The sequence below is a fragment of the Lissotriton vulgaris genome, chromosome 5 (assembly GCF_964263255.1).
Source record: "Lissotriton vulgaris chromosome 5, aLisVul1.2, whole genome shotgun sequence".
NCBI lineage: Eukaryota > Metazoa > Chordata > Amphibia > Caudata > Salamandridae > Lissotriton > Lissotriton vulgaris.
Window position 1 is genome coordinate 183,858,566 of NC_141693.1, and position 20,029 is coordinate 183,878,594.

The 20,029-nt window shown below is 44.7% G+C and overlaps 1 protein-coding gene across 1 annotated transcript in view; it reads right to left on the reverse strand.

Annotated features, from left to right (window-relative positions):
- Positions 1 to 1,089: 1,089 nt before the first annotated feature.
- CACNA1B (calcium voltage-gated channel subunit alpha1 B) overlaps positions 1,090 to 20,029 on the reverse strand; it is a 1,091,759-nt gene continuing 1,072,819 nt past the window's right edge. Inside the window, exons 46-47 of the mRNA XM_086921120.1 lie at positions 18,041 to 18,270; positions 1,090 to 5,572 (exon numbers count right to left, since the gene is read on the reverse strand). Of these exons, the coding sequence (XP_086777246.1) occupies positions 5,030 to 5,572; positions 18,041 to 18,270 (773 nt within the window). The 3' untranslated portion in view covers positions 1,090 to 5,029. The remainder of the gene's footprint in view (positions 5,573 to 18,040; positions 18,271 to 20,029) is intronic.

The following is a 20,029-nucleotide window of genomic DNA, read 5'->3' on the forward strand; positions in this document are numbered from 1 at the left end:
GGGGAATGCAGTTCAACTGTGAAGCATTGGACTTCAGGTGCAAAGCGTCACACTTCTCAGGGCCTTTCAAACCGAATTCTATTTTCTTGCCACCTGGTGGTCTGGAATATAGGCTTTGATATAGCTTTTTCATAGGCAGTCAAAATTTAAGTACGTTTAGTCATCCTGTGCCTAACCCCGGCCGCGGCTACTAATGACTGTGCGTATGGCCACACTGCCAGAACCAAGACATGAAAAGATTGAAGAAGCGGGTGCTTCAAATCCAGAAACAACAGACTTGTCAACTAACGCTCAAGATACACATACAATTACCTCAACAGGGGCTAGTGCAGCGAAGCACAAGAAATGAACAATCGATCAGCGCTCATCATTGCTCAAGGCCCACTTAGAGCACACAAAAAATAGTTTTTGACGACCCCTACGCAAGATTTTTTCCTGAAGAAATATCCAAGGGCCAGTCCAGATGAGACCTCGAAGAGTTAGAGGTTTGAAACATGTTAACAAGCTTTATCCAGTGGCTAGTAATCACTTGAATAGCCCAGGGTGGCGGCGCAAATTCCTCAACTTACTTGCCGTACTTCCTTTGGGCTCTGTTATTAGCCACTCAAGACTCATTGTTAATTCCCCTCCCCCTGGACATTAAAAGAATAAGGGGGACAACTTATTTAGACGTTTCATCATCTTAAAAATGCACATTACCTAAGAAATGAATCTATTGATGCATGATAATGTCTGCTTCTTTCACTGAGAGCACATTTCTTCATTTACAGGTGACCGTCTTCCATAAGAATCAATTTTTCAACATTGCAAATTCATTTGGCATTTGATATACAAATAATATGCCTTGTATGTCTCCTGTACACATTTGAAATAGTGTTCCATAATAATGAGACAACTATTGTAAAGCATTACTTTGGGATGACCAGTTTTGTCTCAACCCAAGATCCTTAAATTGCAAAATGACGGCTAAGGACTTAGCTTCTTTAGTGTGTCACAGGTAGAAGCCCCAACTTTCACTAGATTATGGGACCCAAACCCCTCTTTCTTGAATGTATCAAGCAAGTCACTGTTACAAAGCGCAATATGCCAAACTGTGGCATAGATTGTGACAAGGCAGTATAGCAGTGCTTACTGTAACAGGGTGCACTGTGACAGAACATTTTATAATTTCTACTCAATTTATACTCCTGATTCGGGGACAAATTGGAGTTGGTACTCAAAACTGGATTTGTGGGATACTTAAAATGGTGGACTTGCTGAGTTGCACCTGTTGTTCTGTAAACAAACCTATACACTCTGGGTCCAATTCACAAAGGTAAACTTAGACCTGGAGCCCAAGTTTACCTTTGTGAATTGGGCCCTTAAACTTCAGATCGAAACTTAGACTTAAGGTCTAAGTTTAGCTTTGTTAATTGGGCCCTTAGTTTTGTTTATTTTAATACACAGCATCTCTAAGAATGCTAAACAAGCTGTGACGTAATAGACATTGCGACTTTTAAAAAAAAACTAATATTGTTGAAGATTGGGTCACAATCTTCCTAATGCACGCTTGAACAGTCAGCCTATTTCCCTGCTTACTTTACTTGGTACTCAGTGACAGTGGCTATGGGAAATCCTAGAACTTTGCTCTATAAACCTTTAATATCTTGAAAAAGATCTCTCGGAACAGTCCTTTGTTGTCTAAATACTATTGCCTACTGCAGAACAAGCTCACAGGTGGTGATACACCATGACTTCTTTTTTCTTTTTGGCTATTGTTTTGGAAGTAGAAAAGAATGCATCCGAACACTGTGTCTTTTACATGAAACCCATGCAGTCGCGGCCAGTGCAGGTAAGCACGGTGAGGCGGTGGAGCGGGGCGGGAATCGACAGACGGAATAGGGTTTATTTATTTATTACCTATTCCATTGTCTGTCGACTCCCCCCTCCCATCCGCCCCTGGACCTATGTCCTGGACTCATTGGGAGATTCCTAGGCAGTCCAATGCCACTAAATGTCCCGTGGGCCTGGTGACGAGTCAGGCAGTATGAAAAGGGACAGGTTCTTTCCCAGACCTTCCAGGATTGTCAGAGGTGCCAGCATGCTGGAGAATCACCATGTCTTCCTAAATATAGAACAGCCTCTAAACCCTTACCGTGCAGTATTTTTTCATTGTCGGTAACGGGAGGAGGCAATCGTAGGAATGCTTTAGCTCACGACTTTGCAAACTAGGGCGCAAAAATAAATCATAAAGTGGGAGTTTTAGTTTACAACCCACTTATATTTCAATTGGAGACATAATCAACTGCAAACATGGCAAAAAGATGGCGCTGCCTTCTCCCAGTTCGGAGAACTGATAGAACAGAATCTGAAGGCAGTGCTCACATTGAAGGGCTTTGTGGGTAAGGGTGAACATCACTACGAGACTCCACATGTTGCTGTCACTCAAAATAAAAAGTTAACTTTTCAACATATCTTTCTGTGCCTTACTATTCAATGGCGAATAATGCACAGCATGTGAATCTAGAACAGGTTTAGGCTCCAAAATCAAAGACTTATGACCACGGGGTCCATCTCACCTGGCCAGGCCTTACACTACAGTGCTTACCCCGACATGCCCAGTCTGTCATTACCCTGCTGTGCCTTTTGGTGTACCTATGCTGTCTTTACCCTACAGTGTCCAGTGCGCCTAAACTATCTGGTGTTTCATCTGCTGACCCTACTGAGTGCCCAGTTTCACCCTGTTTGTCCCATGTCTTTCTAATATGGGATTAATGTACGTGTAAAAAAGAGGATTTACGTGATAGCACACAGTTTTAATCACTGTTTATGTTGCTAATATCCCTGTTGTCCTCCATGAAAATGACAGTAAGCGGAAGCGACATCTTTCCTGATAAGTGAAGGGGGAGTAGACATTTGACTAAAAGCTGCTCATCCAACCCTTAGAGGCCCTTTTCTCTGACACACAGTGCTTAGTTTCATTCAAAGGCCTTCAATATATTTAACACGTTTCAATCCCCGACTGCTACACTGAAATCCGATTGAGCTTTTTTTTCAAATTCACAACCCACTGTCCTAATGAAATCTTCAAAGGTGACTTTTGAATGTTCTTAACAGGACTAAGGACTGCGGTTCCCAGAGGGCACTGGGAGATGGGATTAAAAATTTGCAATGGATGTAGTCTTATTTTTAGGATTTGGTGACCTGAAGCCTATTCTCAAGTGTCCAATAGCCTTCACTAGTCAGTATACGTCTAGGTGACAGAACGTGCTGATTTGGACTAGGTGCAATGGCGTTATGGCGTGATATACGTACATGTTCAGAGTGCACAAGACACCCCTGAAATACTTCTATCAAATCTTGAAGGTGGTGGTGGTGGGGCTTCAACAGACCTACACAGGCGATACAAACACACACACGCACACACACACAGTGAGACGACACTTTAAAACAAGGCCACGGTAGACACAACATTCCTGACATAGCTTTCAACTTCCCAGACGTTACCTGAGCAAAGTATGGATTCCTGAACAAGGCGCGGAACCTGGAATGATCACAGTCTAATCCCACCCCAAAGGTGTGTTCCCCTAAAATGTTCCCCCTCTTTCACTGTACAATTTTAGAAAAAAGAATGCAGGCAAAAAAAGTCTTCAAAGTTTCAGATAGGAGCTGAGTGACTAAAAACACCAGCTCTTTCGGAGTTGAGTCCAAGTCAAGGGTAGGGCTGTAAACAAGACAAAGAAAGGACAAAGCATCTCCAGTAACAAAGCAGAAAGGATGGGAGGGTGGGAAACAGTCTTGGACAGGGTGTATCTTTCTCTCTCTCTCTTGAGTTGATCCTTTAAGGGGATTGAGTCAATCTCCAAAGGGGTAAACGGAACAGTTTTGGGCACTGGTAGTGGTTTTGGTTGTTTTTCAATGTTATGTAGGAAGAGGAGAATGCATTTGTTCCCCTCCATTTCCTTATCAAGTTTGCAGACCTCAATCTCCCCAATCACCCTTGAGGGGACTGTGCTATTTCTTGATCTCATGAGCCATTTTGGAGGATTCCTCTGAATCCCCCACTCCAGCCTGAATAAGCAGCAGCAGGGCTTTCTGCCTGCTTCTTAAGACCCTGCATCTGGGTTTGGGACCCCGGCTGCCAGGACCCCTTTCTGTCCGTGGCACGTGGGAGGGTGCCGTCTCCCTTCCTGCTATCACTTGCTACCCGTGACCGTGGAAACGCAGGAGGGGAAGTAGACATGCATTGGACGTGCACAGCAATGGCGGCCTTGCACGAGCACACACTTACCAGCCCAGCATGCCTCACTAATTCCATCACAAAATTGTCACCCTTGTAGGAAAGGAAAAAACACACAGACATCTGGAATACTGGTTGTCACCTTTCCACATTCACAACGTTCTCTTCTTCCCAGCATACGGGAAACAAATCAAATCCCCACACCTTTCCTCCGCCTGTCCTTCCTCCCGTCAGCACTTTGGAACCCAGCCACTTCCCATTAAAAAGCACTTTAAAACATTTCTACAGAGAGCCCTTGGGCGAGTGCACGGCTGGCCCTTCAGGCATTGGGCAGAAGGATGAGAAAACAGTACAGCGGATGCATCCATCTTTAACCCCACAGTGTTGAAAGAAATGTCCCGAAACAGCTCCACAGTCATCAATTCGGGCACCCCAGAAAGAGTCCTCAGCTTCACAGGTTTGGCATCTGTTGTACAAGGCAAGACACTGATGGGAAGCGTAGAGGAGAAGGGGCGAGAAACACAGGGGTAGGGGGTGGGGAAGAGAGAGAGGAAGTGGACCAACACAACAGCAAAACAAGGATCTTTATTCATTCCATTTCCTGTCCAGTGCAAAAAACAGATCGAGGAGGCGAGGCAGAGGCGTTCGCTCTCAGAGAGCACTAGTGCTGCGCGCAGCCCGCTCCTTCAGCATCCATGCGCTTGGGGGCCGGCTGCGGTGTGGCGTGGGCGCTAGCACGCCAGGGCAGATAGATGATAAAACTCATCGATTGCCAATGAAGATCCAGGCTCGAGTCTGTTGAGCCTCGTGCTAGCACCAGTCATCCTGACCATCCTCGTGGTAGTAGCTGCGGGCCCTGCCACCTGTCCCGGGCCCAGAGTTGAGGCCTAAAGTATAGTGGTAGCCATTGGGGACCCGACGAACGTGCGAGGGCTGTGATGTCATGGAAGAGACGTACGAAGTCCTCGAGGACCGGCCTGAATTGGAAGCCAGTGCCTCCTCAAAGGTGAGCGCGTCCTCGGACAGGGCCTGGCCAGAAATGTCACATTCCTCGCGCCGTCCAAGGTAGGGATCGGAGCCGGTGCGGGCCCCGCTGAAGCATGCCTGGCCCTGGGCCTCGCTGTGCAACAGGGCGTTGTGTTCCGACAAGCCGCGGCTCAGACGTCCCGGGGAAAAGGTGGGGACGCCGGTCTGAAAATGAGAGAAGTGTACCGGCGAGGAGTTGGCAGTCTTGTAGGTGACGCTTGGACGCGGGGTCAGAGGCGTCTGCGGGAGCTGCCTCCGGACGCCGCGGCACGGCGTGCTAGCACCAGAAGTCGACAGCAGAGGGCTCCTGTTAACTGAACCACTGCCCTACATGAAAATTAGAACAAAGCAAATGAAAAATAAAAAACCAGACGGACACAACGGGCACAGACAGACACGGAATGCAAGGGAAGCGACAGCAAGGACACAGCAGAGCCACGAGTAGAGGGATAGCGAAAGAGAAAGGGGTTCAGACAACCACAAGTAAGGGAAGAAGGGGGGAAAAAGGGAAGAAAGATTTAAAAAGAGGCAAAAAGAAGGAAAACCAAGTAATTGTGAGAGCGTGCACATTATAACAAATACATTCACTGCAGACATCCATATTCCTGAGGAATCGTGGCAGTGCAAAAATAATGAATTACTTGCAGCCCTCCGGAGTGTGTTTATGTAACTTCCTTGTTCTTGAAAAACATGTTTTCTACTTCCTTTCTAAGAAATATTTCACTGGCTTACTTCATTTTTAAAGATGTTTGTGTGGTTGTGTATTAGTTGTTCTAGGGAAATCTCTGTTTACTATCTACCCCAGAGCAGGAAGGAGGTACGGTTACCTTCTCATTGGGTAATCATCAATTAATCATTAGCCACTCTTCTTGTGGCAATGCCTGTGGTGTCACAGTGTTTTTTGATATTCGGTGGCAGCAAGGCCACTATGCACATCTTGCAGGACTTTCTCCCTCTGGGTTGCATATCAGCAAACCTAGGCTGCTCTCGTTCTTTAGCTCGGTTATTCTGCGTACAGTAAATAAGTGTCCTCTATGAATTTGGGATTATTGCTGGATCCGTCACCTCTGCTTAGAGGGAGCTCATTGCATTCAATAGTCTTTATTCAAATACCTCTATCAGTGAGCTACTTGTGTCCCTCCCTTCCAACAAAACATCACCACCCCCTAAGATTAACAGAGCTAACAGATGCTTCCAAAGGCAGTATTTCATAAATCGCAGGTCTATAAGTCATTGCATTAATCAGTTGACAAGTGACTATGCATTTTATCGCATATACCTATACAGTAAATGATCAAACATTAAAACCAAGAAATAAATACAAAATGGCCAAAAATAAAAAATAAGCAGCATTTATGTATAGAAATAAATTAAGCAAATTAAGCAAAAAGCAGCATAAACTGATGTTTGCATATGTATCTATGGCAGATAGATACATATGCAACTTCTAAGACACATTGTATGCTGCTATTTATTAACTTTATTTCGGAGTATTATTTTTGATCATTTATTGTATGGGTGTATGTGATAAGATGCATAATTCCTAGTTGATTCAGTCAATGACTTGAAGACCTGTGGTTAATGAAATAGTTCAGTCGGGAGCATCCGATGGCTGTAGTATATTACTCGGTCTCTTGTAAGATTACTGCTTTGGCCCAGTGTGGTCCAGCCTAATTCTAAGATTGCATTTTCACCAAGAAAAGGCGTATGCGCTCTTCATTCCACTGATGCATTTGTCTTTTATGTTCTCTTTCAGACTGCAAGTCTTACCTAAAGCTGCGGGTCAGCCACTGCAGCGTCTACCTTTTTTTGCATTTTTTTAATAGCGGAATCCTGTTTCAAGGACACTAAAAGTTACATATTTATAGGCACATGGAAATTTTGTGATTTGCTTAGAATCATAGGATGTTGAAGGGAGGCTGGGATTTGAACCTGGGTCCTCAGCTTCAAACTCGACAGCCCTAGATGCTGGGGCACGCCTCCATGAAGCCGTCACCTTGGGCGCATTTATGTTTGTTTTTGCAAGCCCAGATATCAAGAGAAGACAGACAGATAACCCCTGAGAGGTAAGAGGTACTATTTAAAAAGAGACACTGTCTTTGTTGATCTCTCCTCCTTGGGTACACCCTGAGCATAAAGGCTGCCTCTTATTTGAATGGCAGATCTTGTGTGAGTCCTGGAGGGCTTGGACCCCTCCAGTGCGTCATTACTTGTGGCACAACATTCTGTAGCATGTTCACCTGAATAACCAAATGAAAATGGTGTTCCTTGGCTTACAATCCTGGGGCATTATCTCTTCCCATAACCACAGAAGTCTAGTACTCTGTGGTATAACTTTACATGCCATTTTTTTCTTGCGGCCATATTAGTGATCTATACTTTGGCCCGCAATTCCGGTCCATTGTTGTATTCTAATGAGCAGTAGGTATTTTCACTAGGAAATCAAGCAGGGACGTTACTCTGAGGCATATATATGTTTGGGCATTTTTCTCTGCAACACCATCCTTCAGTATTATTCATTGTCACAGCAGTCTCTGGTCTTGTACAGTACTGCTGTACAGTACTTCCCAGAACAATATTTGAAAACACTGTGTGTTGTGCTATTATGGGGCTTTCTTATCTCATATACAAAAATGTAATGGAAGGAATGCTTGAAATAATCTTAGCCACTGGTGCACTCACCTAGAGTAGGCAGCAGAGCAATTCCTGTCCTGCTTTATGCAGACGACGCGGTGTTGTTGGCACGCACTCCACTGGGACTACAGCGACTGATAAATGGTTTCGTGGACTTCATGAATAGTTTAGATTTATCTGCCAACTTGACTAAGTCGTACGTTATGGAGACAGGGACCAAACTAAGGGAAAATTTCAAATATAGAATAGGTGCACATAGCTTAACGAAGGTACAGTCCTTATCCTACCTGGGCATTTTATTTGACAGGGGCTTACATTTTAAACCACTGATTGAGGAGCGATGCAATAAGCTAGTATCTAGCACAGGGACGATAATGAATTTTGGCCGCAGACTAGGGCGATGGCCGCCGGAACAAATGATGAACCTATACAACTCAATTTGCTACTCTAACGCTGTGTACGGGGCAGAATTGTGGGGGATCGTCGATGCCGACAAACTGCAGGTAGAGGAGAACAAATATTTGAGAAGGCTCCCCAAAGTCCCACAGTGCGTCCCCTCCTATTTTGTACATGAAGAACTGGGTGGAGTGTTTATAGGGGACAAGGTGGAGGTCAGGCCCCTGCTAGCATGGCTAAAGATCTGGGTTTACCAAGAGGCCAGGCTGACCAAGCACATCATTCTAGACTGCCTGGGCAGGGATAGGGGAATGAATATCCCATGGCTGAAGTACAGAAAGGGTGTTTTCGAAAACATTGGTTGTAAGGACCTATTCCTGATGCCGACCGGCATTACCGGTCGGGATCAGTATAGGGTAAAGGACATGTTTTTTAATTATAAAGCCTCAGCCAGAATAGATAGGGAATGGGGAAAACACTCAGTCAAAGCCCAGGGTTCAGTGAGGACTTGTGAAGAAATGGAATCTTACCTTGCCCTCATACACAATGCCCAGGATAGATTTTTAATCGCACGTTTTAGGCTCAACTTTTGACATCTTTTACTTGCTGATTCGGCTGGTTTTACCAGTTCAGTTGAGTCAAAGGGTCCCTGCGGCTGCGATCAACGATCTCCGCAGGATACCCTTCATTTTGTATTACTATGTCCCTTTTATTCATTGCGCCGTTTTTTAGTAAGTTTGGTGAAAAAAAATGAAATTTAGGCACACTAAGGAGGTCCTTTTACATTTACAAATGGCCAAAGACCCCCTGACCTTATGTTCTATAACAAGTTTTTTAAGGTTAGCAGTCAAATTAAGAGAGACAAGAGGGATCTGTTGAAGCAAGTCCCTCCATAATTATGAACAATACGTGGGGGGGGACAGGGGCTTAATGAATTGCAAGAGTAATAGTCCATGTATTCTTTATAAAATGTATATTACTACTATTTTTAAAACCGTGCTTTTATGGCGTTTATGGAAAACGCTGAATAAAGGATTTTGAAGCTTTTGAAACTTAGCCACTGGTAATTGCAGTAGGCCGCAACTCAGTTCATCATTATTTTGCACGCCATGCAACCTTACTGTTTGGACCCAACCATATGCAAATCAGTCTTGACCCTGCTCCAGTAGGAATAGTCCAGCCCAAACTGCCAGGCCTTGTCCACCCTGATCCGGATCACAGGTAGTTTGGATTGGACTGTTCCTATTGAAGCAAGGTCAAGACTGATTTGCATATGGCTGGGTCCACATTCAGGAGGCCTGGAGTGTCAAATAACGATGGCCTGGGATACGGGCCTCAGTAATTACCAGTGGTTGTGATAATTCAGGCATTCCTTTCATCACCCTTTTGTCTACTTCAGTGCGACACCCTAGGTGGAACAGGTATGTCCAGACGTGGGTCCTGTGCACACTGTGCCAGTGGAACCAAGCTATACCCAACTGATGAGCCCTGAAAAGGGCGAATCTGGTCAGGGGTTGTTTGATCCCCGGTTCAGGGAGGACCTGTCTGGGGGGTCGGACTCAATTGCACCTAATGAAGCAGGGTCAAGATTGATTTGCATAAGGCTGTGTCCAAACTGAGGTGGCATGGTGTGCGAAATAATGATGGACTGGGATACCGGCCTCAGTAATTACCAGTGGCTGTGATAATTCAGGCATTCCATCCATCACCCTTTTGTCTACTTAAGTGCGATACCCTTGGTGGAATGGGTATGCTCAGACGTGGGTCTTGTGCACACTATGGAACCAAGCTATACCCAACTGATGAGCCCTAAAAAGGGCGAATCTGTTCATGGGTTATTTGTGCCCCGGTTCGGGGAGGACCTGGCCTGGTGGTTCGGTCTTGACTGTTCCTAATTAAGCAGGGTCAAGAATAATTTGCATAAAGCTGGGTCCAAACTGAGGTGGCATGGTGTGCGAAATAACGATTGCCTGGGATGCGGACCGAGTAATTACCAGTGGCTGAGATTGATCCAAGAGATCTATACATTACTTTTTTTGCATTGTTTTCTTGCGCCATATGCAATAACTATTTGGTACACTATTGTAGGGTATAATTCAGTAGCACATGACTGTACAGAATGACTTCTCTGGCACTGGTTTTTGGAAACCTCATCATCAGAAGTAGTAAGGAAGGGGGTCATCCCTCTCTGGCACAATATTCTGGGGTATTTTTCTTTTGTATTTTGTGACATTATTTTGAATGTTACAGGGCTCTATTGCTTTTTAGTCGGGGCACTATTCTTTTATGCTCTGCTACATTAACTCATATTTAACATTTTGAGTCATTAGTCCTTGAAGTGCTGAGTTATTGTTTTTATTCTACGGTTTTATTTACTTATATTCCCGGTCATTGTTGATGTTTCCTGCGTCGGGACATTGTTGTTTCATATGCTGGAGTACTGTTTTTAATTATCAGGAGCAATATTCAGTTGCATTCTAGGGAATTACTTGTTTTTATTCAAGGGTGTCATTCACTTTAATATTCTGGGCACGATTCTGTTACTGTCTGGACTACTATTCGCTTATATTTTGGGTCGGAATTCCTTTATTTTCAGGGAAACTATTCTCTTCAGTTCCTAAGCAGTATTGGTTTTTATTCTAGAGTGTTATTCACCTCTATTCGGGGGATCATTCCATACTCTCTTTTGGGACATTATTCTTTCGAATTTCGATGCACTTTTTCATTGTATTCTGTGGAATTACTTAGTTTTACTCTTCGGTGTTATTCACTTACATTTATGGGCTTTACTCCTTCATATTTTGGGACATTATTTTTTTTTACGTTTTCGGACACTATTTCGTTTAGTCTGCGGCAATATTCTTTTATATTCTGGGAACTATACCCCTACAGCCTGGGAAACTATTCTGTTGTATTCAAGTGGATCATTTTTTTTATTATAGGATTTTATTCACTTACACATGAGGTCATATTTCCTTCATATTTCAGGTACTTTTCGTTTACATTCTGTGGCATATTATCTTTAAAGTCTGGGCCATTTTTCCAATATGGTCTAGGGCACTGCTATTTCATATTCTTGGGAACTATCCTTTTGTAGTCTGGTCATGGTGTTCAATTCTTTTTTTATGCTTGGGTAAATTTGATGTATTTTAAATGTTACTCACTTATTTTCGGGTTCGTAATTTATTTGTTTTTTATTTATTGTTCTCGAATATTCCAGGGCGCTATCCCCATTTATTCAAAAAATGTATTTCTTTGTTTTCTAGCGTGTTAATTCTTTCCATTTGGGACACCATTCTTTTCATGCTTTCTAGTCAGGGTCAATATTCCATTGTATTCTCAGACACCATGCACTTACATTTTGGAGCACGGAGCACTGCTCCTTATTTTTTATTGTAGGGCAATATTTTCTTTTCATGTTAGACATTATATTGATTTTTGGAGCCGTGGTTCTGCACATTATGTGGGATGGCATTATTGCTTCATATTTTGGAGTAGTGTTTCATAGCATTCTATTCTAGTTACATTCTGCCGTATTATTCTGTGGGAAAAAGTATTTTGGGACTTTATTTCCTGGAACTGTGTTCTAAAAGAGAACACTGGTCACCCTCTTGTCCTCACAGGGAATTTACTGCCCCATCACGCACTGTCACCTGCAGCCAGTGCCCAACTCAGTTTACAAACACAGCCTAATAATATTTAACCTCTTCAGCGCGGCGCGAATTTTCGCGCTGTGCTGAAGATTCGAAAAACGGGTGTGGTCATGACGGAACGGTTCCGTCATCAGCACAGCCCAACCGTCACTGATGACAGAACCGTTCCGTCATTAGCATCGAAGAGGTTAAAACACGATATTAATCAAGGCTACATGCCAACAGTTGCATCAACCTGTTCTAAACGTAACAGGTTCTACGTTAACAGAGCTAAATAATGCTACTTTTACCCATCCACCACCCCGGTAGGGTGAGGGGTTGAGATGGCCTTGCCAGGACTCCAAACTCTTCTCTGTAGGCTGCAGCTGTAGTGCTGCTGCAGGCATATATTACACTGTAGAGCCAAAGGCGTAACTTATTCACATGCTTTCTGTGTAGAAGGATAGTCACAACTTTGGCCCACACCTACTCATTTTATATCTAATGGGTCCTCCTATTCGAACTCCTTGGAAACAGAGTAAATAAATAGCCCATCAGATTAGTCTGAACTGGCCTCGCCTGGTGAAATCATGTTGCAGCAGGCGCTGCCAGCCTGGGTTTTAACTTATTCCATGAGGTTTTCCTTTATGTATGAATACGTATATTCCTCGCCCGCAACCCAATGAGGGCCAGGCTGCCCATCCCAGAGCTTCCACGCTTCTCCCTCCTCCCACTTTGTAATTAGGATCCTCAAACATGGAATTTTCATGGCCACTAATCTTTCTAGCAGCCGCAGCAAGTGGCGGTCGTGCTGCTGTCAACTTGCAGTTCACTTCCTGGCCTCATCTACCTCTTTACTTCCGATGTTTTGCATCTTGCTCCTGAGCTCTAGCTCGACAGGTGGGTGCTGAGCAGGTGGGACATTGGGTTGAGGAATGTTCTCCCACTGGTGAGGCTTGGTCACTCTGAGAAAGGGCTGTTCCCTGATAAAGTATGCAAGGGTTGAAGGCTTTGTCTCCGTACTGCCTACAAAAGCTGGGAGAGCCTAGGAAGAGACTCCGCCACTTGTATTAGGACTACAACAACCTTGAGGATTTACTCCTTTCACAGCAGATGTAGCCAATGCCAGACCTTTTGTTTCAAAGTCCTGCACCATGCCAGCTCTGACAGGCGACGAGGCTGTACACAGCCCCTTCCAAGGAATGGAAGTCCAGGATTTCTCAACTTCTGTGCAGAGGTTCACTGGATGGAAATGACATACTTTCAAAGACAGGGAGTCTTTTGAGTGAAAACCACTGACCATCAGGCCAATTGGCAGCTTTGGGGTTTACCTCAACCCTAATGGTGTGTGTATCCCAGGTCACCTTGTTTTCCCCCCGCAGTGGCGTGAAATCAGATTTGAAGTTACGGCGTGAAATCGGATTTAAAGTTACACCACCAAGACGGGAACATGGTTATTTCATGGCACACTCACTTCTACATATTGTCTGTGTTGTGGTTAAGTTAGCTTGGTGTTCTGTCTTCCACCATTTTGTTTGTCCTCACACTGCTGATGGATTTCAAGAGGGTTTGGGGATTCTAATTGCAGGCTGGAGTCTGTTTTTGGTTAGTTTTATTTGCATTATGAGTAGTGTAACTGTGGTTCTTTTGCTAATGCATACTGCTAAAAAAACTGAATAGAAGAAGGTTCTTGTACATTAACACACCCAGAGGCTCTGCAGCGTTGCACATTCACAGATATCACAATTTTTGTTTACTGCCGCGTGTCACCTCCAGGAAGCGATATCACTGCATAGTAGAAATTCCACTACATGTTAGGCGATATCACAAAACAATGCTCAGGATATCAATGTGTAGCACATGTTTCTGGTATAAATCACAGGCTTAGACTATACACAGTTTCATATGCTTTATCATTATAACCAATGACATTTACAGGACAAGGTATCAAAAAAGTAGACCGAATGATGCACATATGAGCATGGCGTACCACTATTGATATCCTCATGTATCACGCTATATCATACAGCATCTGTATATCTCACAATTTTACCATTTAGGAAAGGATGTTGCCACAAATCACAAAGCATCATGTTATCTTACATGATATTACATAAACAATTGATCATATTCTATAGTATAATTCCAAGGTATTTAATATCAATGATAACAAATTACACTAGACCAAAGCACTTAGCAAAATCAATATTTTCATATCACATAACACCTACACTGAGCACACATGTGTACGTTGGAATGTGGCACTCAGCTGTCTTCTGCATGCCTGTTCCTGCCCACAATCTCACATCTGGCTAATGTAGCTGTGTTGCTTTCCTCTTATTTGGCCTGTTGTACAACACGGCCTGTGCCTGTCCCTACTGCCTCTTACTGTCTGTAGACCTGTTTTTATCCTCACCCCTCCTGCATCTCTAGTTGCTCTGCCCTGTCGCAGGTGTATCCTCTCATGTTGGTTTTTAGGGAGATGCTGCTTTCATAACCTCGTTTATTTTAGCTGCCTCTCCCTCCGTAACCTCACACGTTTCAGCTACTTCTGCCTATATTTCCTCACCGGTTTTGCCTGCTCTTGCCTCCATGACCTCATCTGTTTTCTCGGAACCTGCCTCTGTAAACCTCAGCCGGCTTATTTCTCTGTAACCTTAGCTGTTTTGGCTGTTTCTGCCTCTGTTACCTCACATGTTTTGACTGCTCAAGGCTCCGCAAACTCAACTGTTTTGCCTGCTTCTGCCTCCATGACCTCACCTGTTTTGCCTGCTTCTGCTTTAATTACTTCTCGTGTTTTGCCTGCCGCTGCCTTCACTTGCCTGTTTTGGCAGCTTCTGTATCTTCACCTGTTTTATCTGCTCCTGCCTCTGTAATCTCACCCGATGCCCAATAACTTCACCTGTTTTAAGTACTTCTGCCTCTGTAATCTCACCTATTGCCTCTATGAGTTCATCTGTTTATGTTGCTCCTGCCCATATGACCTCACCTGTTTTGGTTGCTTCGGCCTCTATGACCTCACTTGTTTGGCTACTTCTGCTTCAGTGACATCACCTGCTTTGGTTGCTTTTGCCTCTGTGACCTCATATGCTTTGGTTGTTTCTGCCTCAGTAACCTCACCTGCTTTGGCTGCTTCTGCCTCTATGACCTCACCTGCTTTGGTTGCTTCTGCCTCTGTGACCTCACCTGTTTTGGTTGCTTCTGCCTCTGTGACCCCACCTGTTTTGGTTGCTTCTGCCTCTGTGACCTCACCTGCTTTGGCTGCTTCTGCCTTAGTGTCTTCACCTGTGTTAGTTGCTTCTGCCTCTGTGACCTCATCTGTTTTGGTTGCTTCTGCCTCTGTGACCTCACCTGCTTTGGCTGCTTCTGCCTCTGTGACCTCACCTGTTTTGGTTGCTCTTGCCTCTGTGACCTCATCTGTTTTGCCTGCTCCTGCCCAATCCCATCCCTTTTGTATTATGGCGCGGTCCCTTTCCTGCCTTCGTTCCTTTATTCATGTGTTTCATCCCACAGGGGCCACATAATCTACCCTGGCTGCTTCAACTCTAGCCCACCTTAAACTTCCCCACCAGTTTACATTGTAGCCTCCAGGCACCTTCCTCCAACCCCTCACCTGTCCTCTGTGGCTGCCCTGCTCCAACCCTCACATCCTCTCTCAGAGGCGGCGACCCTCATCTCACAGCCATCAGCTGTGGCTCTGCTGGTCCCTTCTAGCCCTTGGTACACAGACCGCTGTCCTCCTCTGTTCCATTAATGATGGACTTGCCAACCCAATGAATAGGACAATCCAGTTGGAGCTTCAGCTTGACTGAAATGCATTGTACACAACTGTCCCTGCTGTAGGCTCTTATTCGATATGCTGCCATCTTGTCTGGATTTTAATATCTATTGTGCCAATAAAGCTGGCACTGGGTGGCATCCCTTCATCTCTATGTTCTAAATCGTGTGCAGCACTGCTACCCCCCTCAACTACACTGAATGTATGGCGTGCTCTGGTAATCTAGTTATTCACTGCTTTTACGTCAGGGCAGTGAAAAAGAAAGGCTGATTCCACTGATCCGATGCCCCCCATGGAAGTGCCTGCTTCTATGCCCTGCCGTGCTTTGCCTGGGTGTGGCGACAAGGGAAGCAGAGGCAAGGTGGTGGACCCTTGGTTCTCTCTCCAGCCTCCCTCGGGTACCCGAGACCCTCTGGAGTGACATTCCTTCTGCCGTCTGTTGTGTTTTCACCTTCAGGTCTGCACAGGCCCATGGCCGACAACACATCAATCAACACACAGTGGGAACCTCTGTCAGCACAGAAACCAGGTCTCCACTCCCGCTCTGCAAGTGGAGAGTGCAGTCTTCAGCTGCGGACGGAAAGGCTCAAGGTGATGTGGGAGAGGGTGGCAGGATGCCAGCTAGTCCATTTTATTGCAATACTGGGAAGCAGTGAGGGATATAGTTACCAAGGTCATGGGGGAGGTTGTCAGGACACCAGGTGTTTTTTTTGTATGAGTTGATGGGGAGGTAAGTATTGGCAAGGGTAATGGGGAAGGTCGAAGGACGCCAAGATTTTTAAGATATCAAGGCAAGTGAGAATGAAGGATAAGTCAAGGTGGAAGGGGCGGGTGCTAGGACCCCAGGTATATATTAATTTTTTAATGCAGGGCTCAGGCCATATTATGTATGGCTAGCCACAACTCCTTTCCTAACTCATTGGTGCATGTTATTAATTGAGCCCAGGATCAGGGCAGTTGTCAATAATGCGGAGTTTTCATACTGTGTATCTTGATTTCATTTTTTTTCGTTGATTGTTATACAAATGATAAAATACATTTTAAAAACATAACGTGGAGTTTTCCACCTCTGGGTTCCAAGTGACATTGCAGAGAAGTCGAGCTTCACTCTCATCCATTTGATGGCTTTGGAACCTTTCTTTGGAAAACAACCCCAACAACTGCCTCCTAACTTTAATTTTGTCTATTGCTCTTCTCCTTCCTTGTTCCCTCACCTGTTGTTCCCAGTTCCCACCCTGCTCCAGCCTCATCTCCCATCTTCTTTTGTGTGCTCAAGCATTTGTCCTGCCTCCATTCATTCCTTTTCTGTAGTTTCTGCATTCCCAGGCACTGTGGCTCTGCTATGGCCCTCCTCTGCTCACCAGCCTGTCATCTCTCGGCTGAAAACATTTGTGTTTTCTTTGCTGCATGTTGCCTGTTTCCTCACCCCTTGTTCGTACCTCTTATCTCCTTTTGGCTTGCTCCTACATTCACCCCATAATCAGCCTGTTACTGCTGTATTCCACCCTCCTCCTGTGATTGTTATGGAGTACAACCCTTGCCTTTATTCTAATGTCTTCTATACCTTCCTTGTTGGTGACCTCTTATCCCCTCCTCACTGAGTATCTGTTCTGTTCCAGGCTCATCATGCCACTCATATAGATCTGGATGTGGTGATCTTGCCTTCATCCACAAGCATGCCGTCACTTCCATTATCTGGACCGAATGTCCTCGCTCATGTATGTTGTGGCTCTTTGCCTGCACCTAGGTGTTGCGTTCTGCATCATATCGCGTCAGCTGTTGCTCCGCTCCTGCCTTGAATCTGCATGAGCTCCCTGGGGACCTTCTCTGTGCTTGAGCTGACTTTGCTCTCCTTTCTGCTGTGGCCATGCTTCTCAACAATTCCCTACTCTTTTGTGGACCTGTAAAGCTGTCACTTCTCAGCCATATCCTTTAGTCGGGAAACATCCTTTATCACGCAGTGCCTTTACAACCCGGGCACTATCGCACATGTCATTATCACGCATCCCTTTAGCATGCAAGTTGTTACAACAACTTGCTTTAGGGAATGTGTTGTTGGACTGGTGTTGGATTCAAAGTTCAACACCTTCCCTACTGTTACACAGACTGGAGTTGGAATAGTAAATTATACTATTCCAAAGTCCAGAGCTTCCCTAAGGCAAGTCTTGGTATTGACTTGCGTGCTAAAGGAACGTGTGTTAACGCGCTCGTTGTAGTGCCCACATTGTATAGGCATGCGTGGTTCCATCATACAACCCCCTTTAGTCACAAGCGTGTTTCCAGGCACATACTCCTCTTCCCTCTCATATTAGTTTCAATACCTGTCATTGCACTGCACATAACCTAGTCACTCACCTGTCTGTTGTGACCATGCTCCTGCCCTCCGTTGGGCGAGGTGGCCCGGCTGTGGTCTCCTGACTTTGGCTGCGAATGGTCCCGGCTCCCATAACGATCGCAAGAATAGAACCGCTGCTTTTCGGAGGACGAGTGATGCTTCCGCTCTTGGGACCGACCACGTTCATGCTTTCTCTCCCTGGAGGACGTCTCTCCAGGGTAAACCATTGGCATTAGTTCATTGGCATGGCCTGGAGTGGGCAAACAGCAAGAAAAAATGGGAATGAGAATTTACTTGAGAACTCATAAATGCTGTTTCTAGAACCTGGAGGCAAGAACAAAGCAGCCAGTCCCAGGTACATTTGTTCTGAGAATGAAGGTGCTATAACAAATGGCTCTGTTACCATTAAGACCTTTCTGGTTACATTTCTATTAGGAAGCAAACTGAAGACCTGTTGTTTGCTTTGTATTTCTGTCCTGCTCCACTGACCTTATGGCATGAGGACATCCTTAGGTACATCAGTGTGTTTTACAAGCAGACAAATCAATCAGCCATGCTCTCATAGTTTCCCAACAAGCATCTGAGGCTACAAAAGGAATACTGTAAAGGCCCCTTCTGAAATGACATCAATACACAACTGACACACAGTTGTGTGCCTGTTTATGGCAATGCTGAGGCTGGATTCTTGTCCCAGGCAAGTTGTGCATGAGAACCTATTTGTCAGCGTGGCTGATGGGCCCAAAGTACTAAATGTGCACGTTTGTATGGAAGAAGAACATCCTCATCGCTGTCAAAACGATGTATGTCTTAATAGGAGACAAGTACAACATTTTAAAAATATCTTTTGCTAAAAGGAGGTTCAGGTTAAAATAGGGGTTCTCCAGGTGGGATGCTGCATCTCGCATGTTCACAAATTCTAGAGGACTCCATAATCATTGCAGCTTTCTGGTACCAAAGAAGACCAAGCATCACCCGTGGAGTCACTGACATCATCCACAAAAGATGTCAGCGGCGAGTTTTCATTCACTGAGCCTGCTTGCTCCCTCAAGTAATCCGGAATGGTTGGCCTTTCCAAAGTTGTTTCTTTCTCTTATGCTCTGATAAATACAAAACACATTAACTAGACTGAGGGCCAAATGTTACAAAACTCAAGTCGGGGAAAGCCTACAAAGGCACCATATATATATAAGCTTTTATTCTTGTAACCATTAAAAACAGGAGAAAAGCCTTCTAAGTTCTCGGAGGGGCATATTAGCAAGGAACCTCGTTAAATTATCGCCGTTTTATCGGCGGGAAACTGCCGATAAAACGCCGATAATGGGCTTGCTAATATGCGTTATTCAATTCCTATAGAATCCCAGGTTAGATGTCCTGCACATCTAACCTGGGATTGTATAGGAATTCTATAGCGCATATTAGCAAGCCCATTATCGCCGCTTTATCTGCAATTTCCCGCCGATAAAACAGCGATAATTTTAACGAGGTTCCTTGCTAATATGCCCCCGAGTTCTTTCGTATGGTCTACTCAAGCCATGCATGCTGTTGGGACTTCCACGCCCACATTGCTATGATCCCTGCTGCCAGGCTTGGACACACGCTCCTCCTTCCTTTCAAATGTAACATGTCTCCTCTTTCCGGTTCTTTGGTGGGAGATGCCTGGGAGAGGTGAACACGATCTTTGAAGTAGATGTTTCAGCAGTGGGATATGGGTCAAAATATCGAGTTTTGTTATCAAAATGCAATAATATCATGTCTAGATAGTTGACTACCCACATATCATCATATACTGGTAAGCACAGATGTACTCTTCTTAATTCATATTTATATCTTGACACAATACATTTTCTAATGCTACACAGGCATAGAATTAGAAACAGTAAATCTAATCTAAACACTATCTATGTAATTGACCATATGTTGGTGGTTTACATTCTGGACATGATTTGCAATAATAAAAAACCAAGTGGTAGATGACCAAGCTGAGCTGTGCATAAGAGATCAAATGCGCC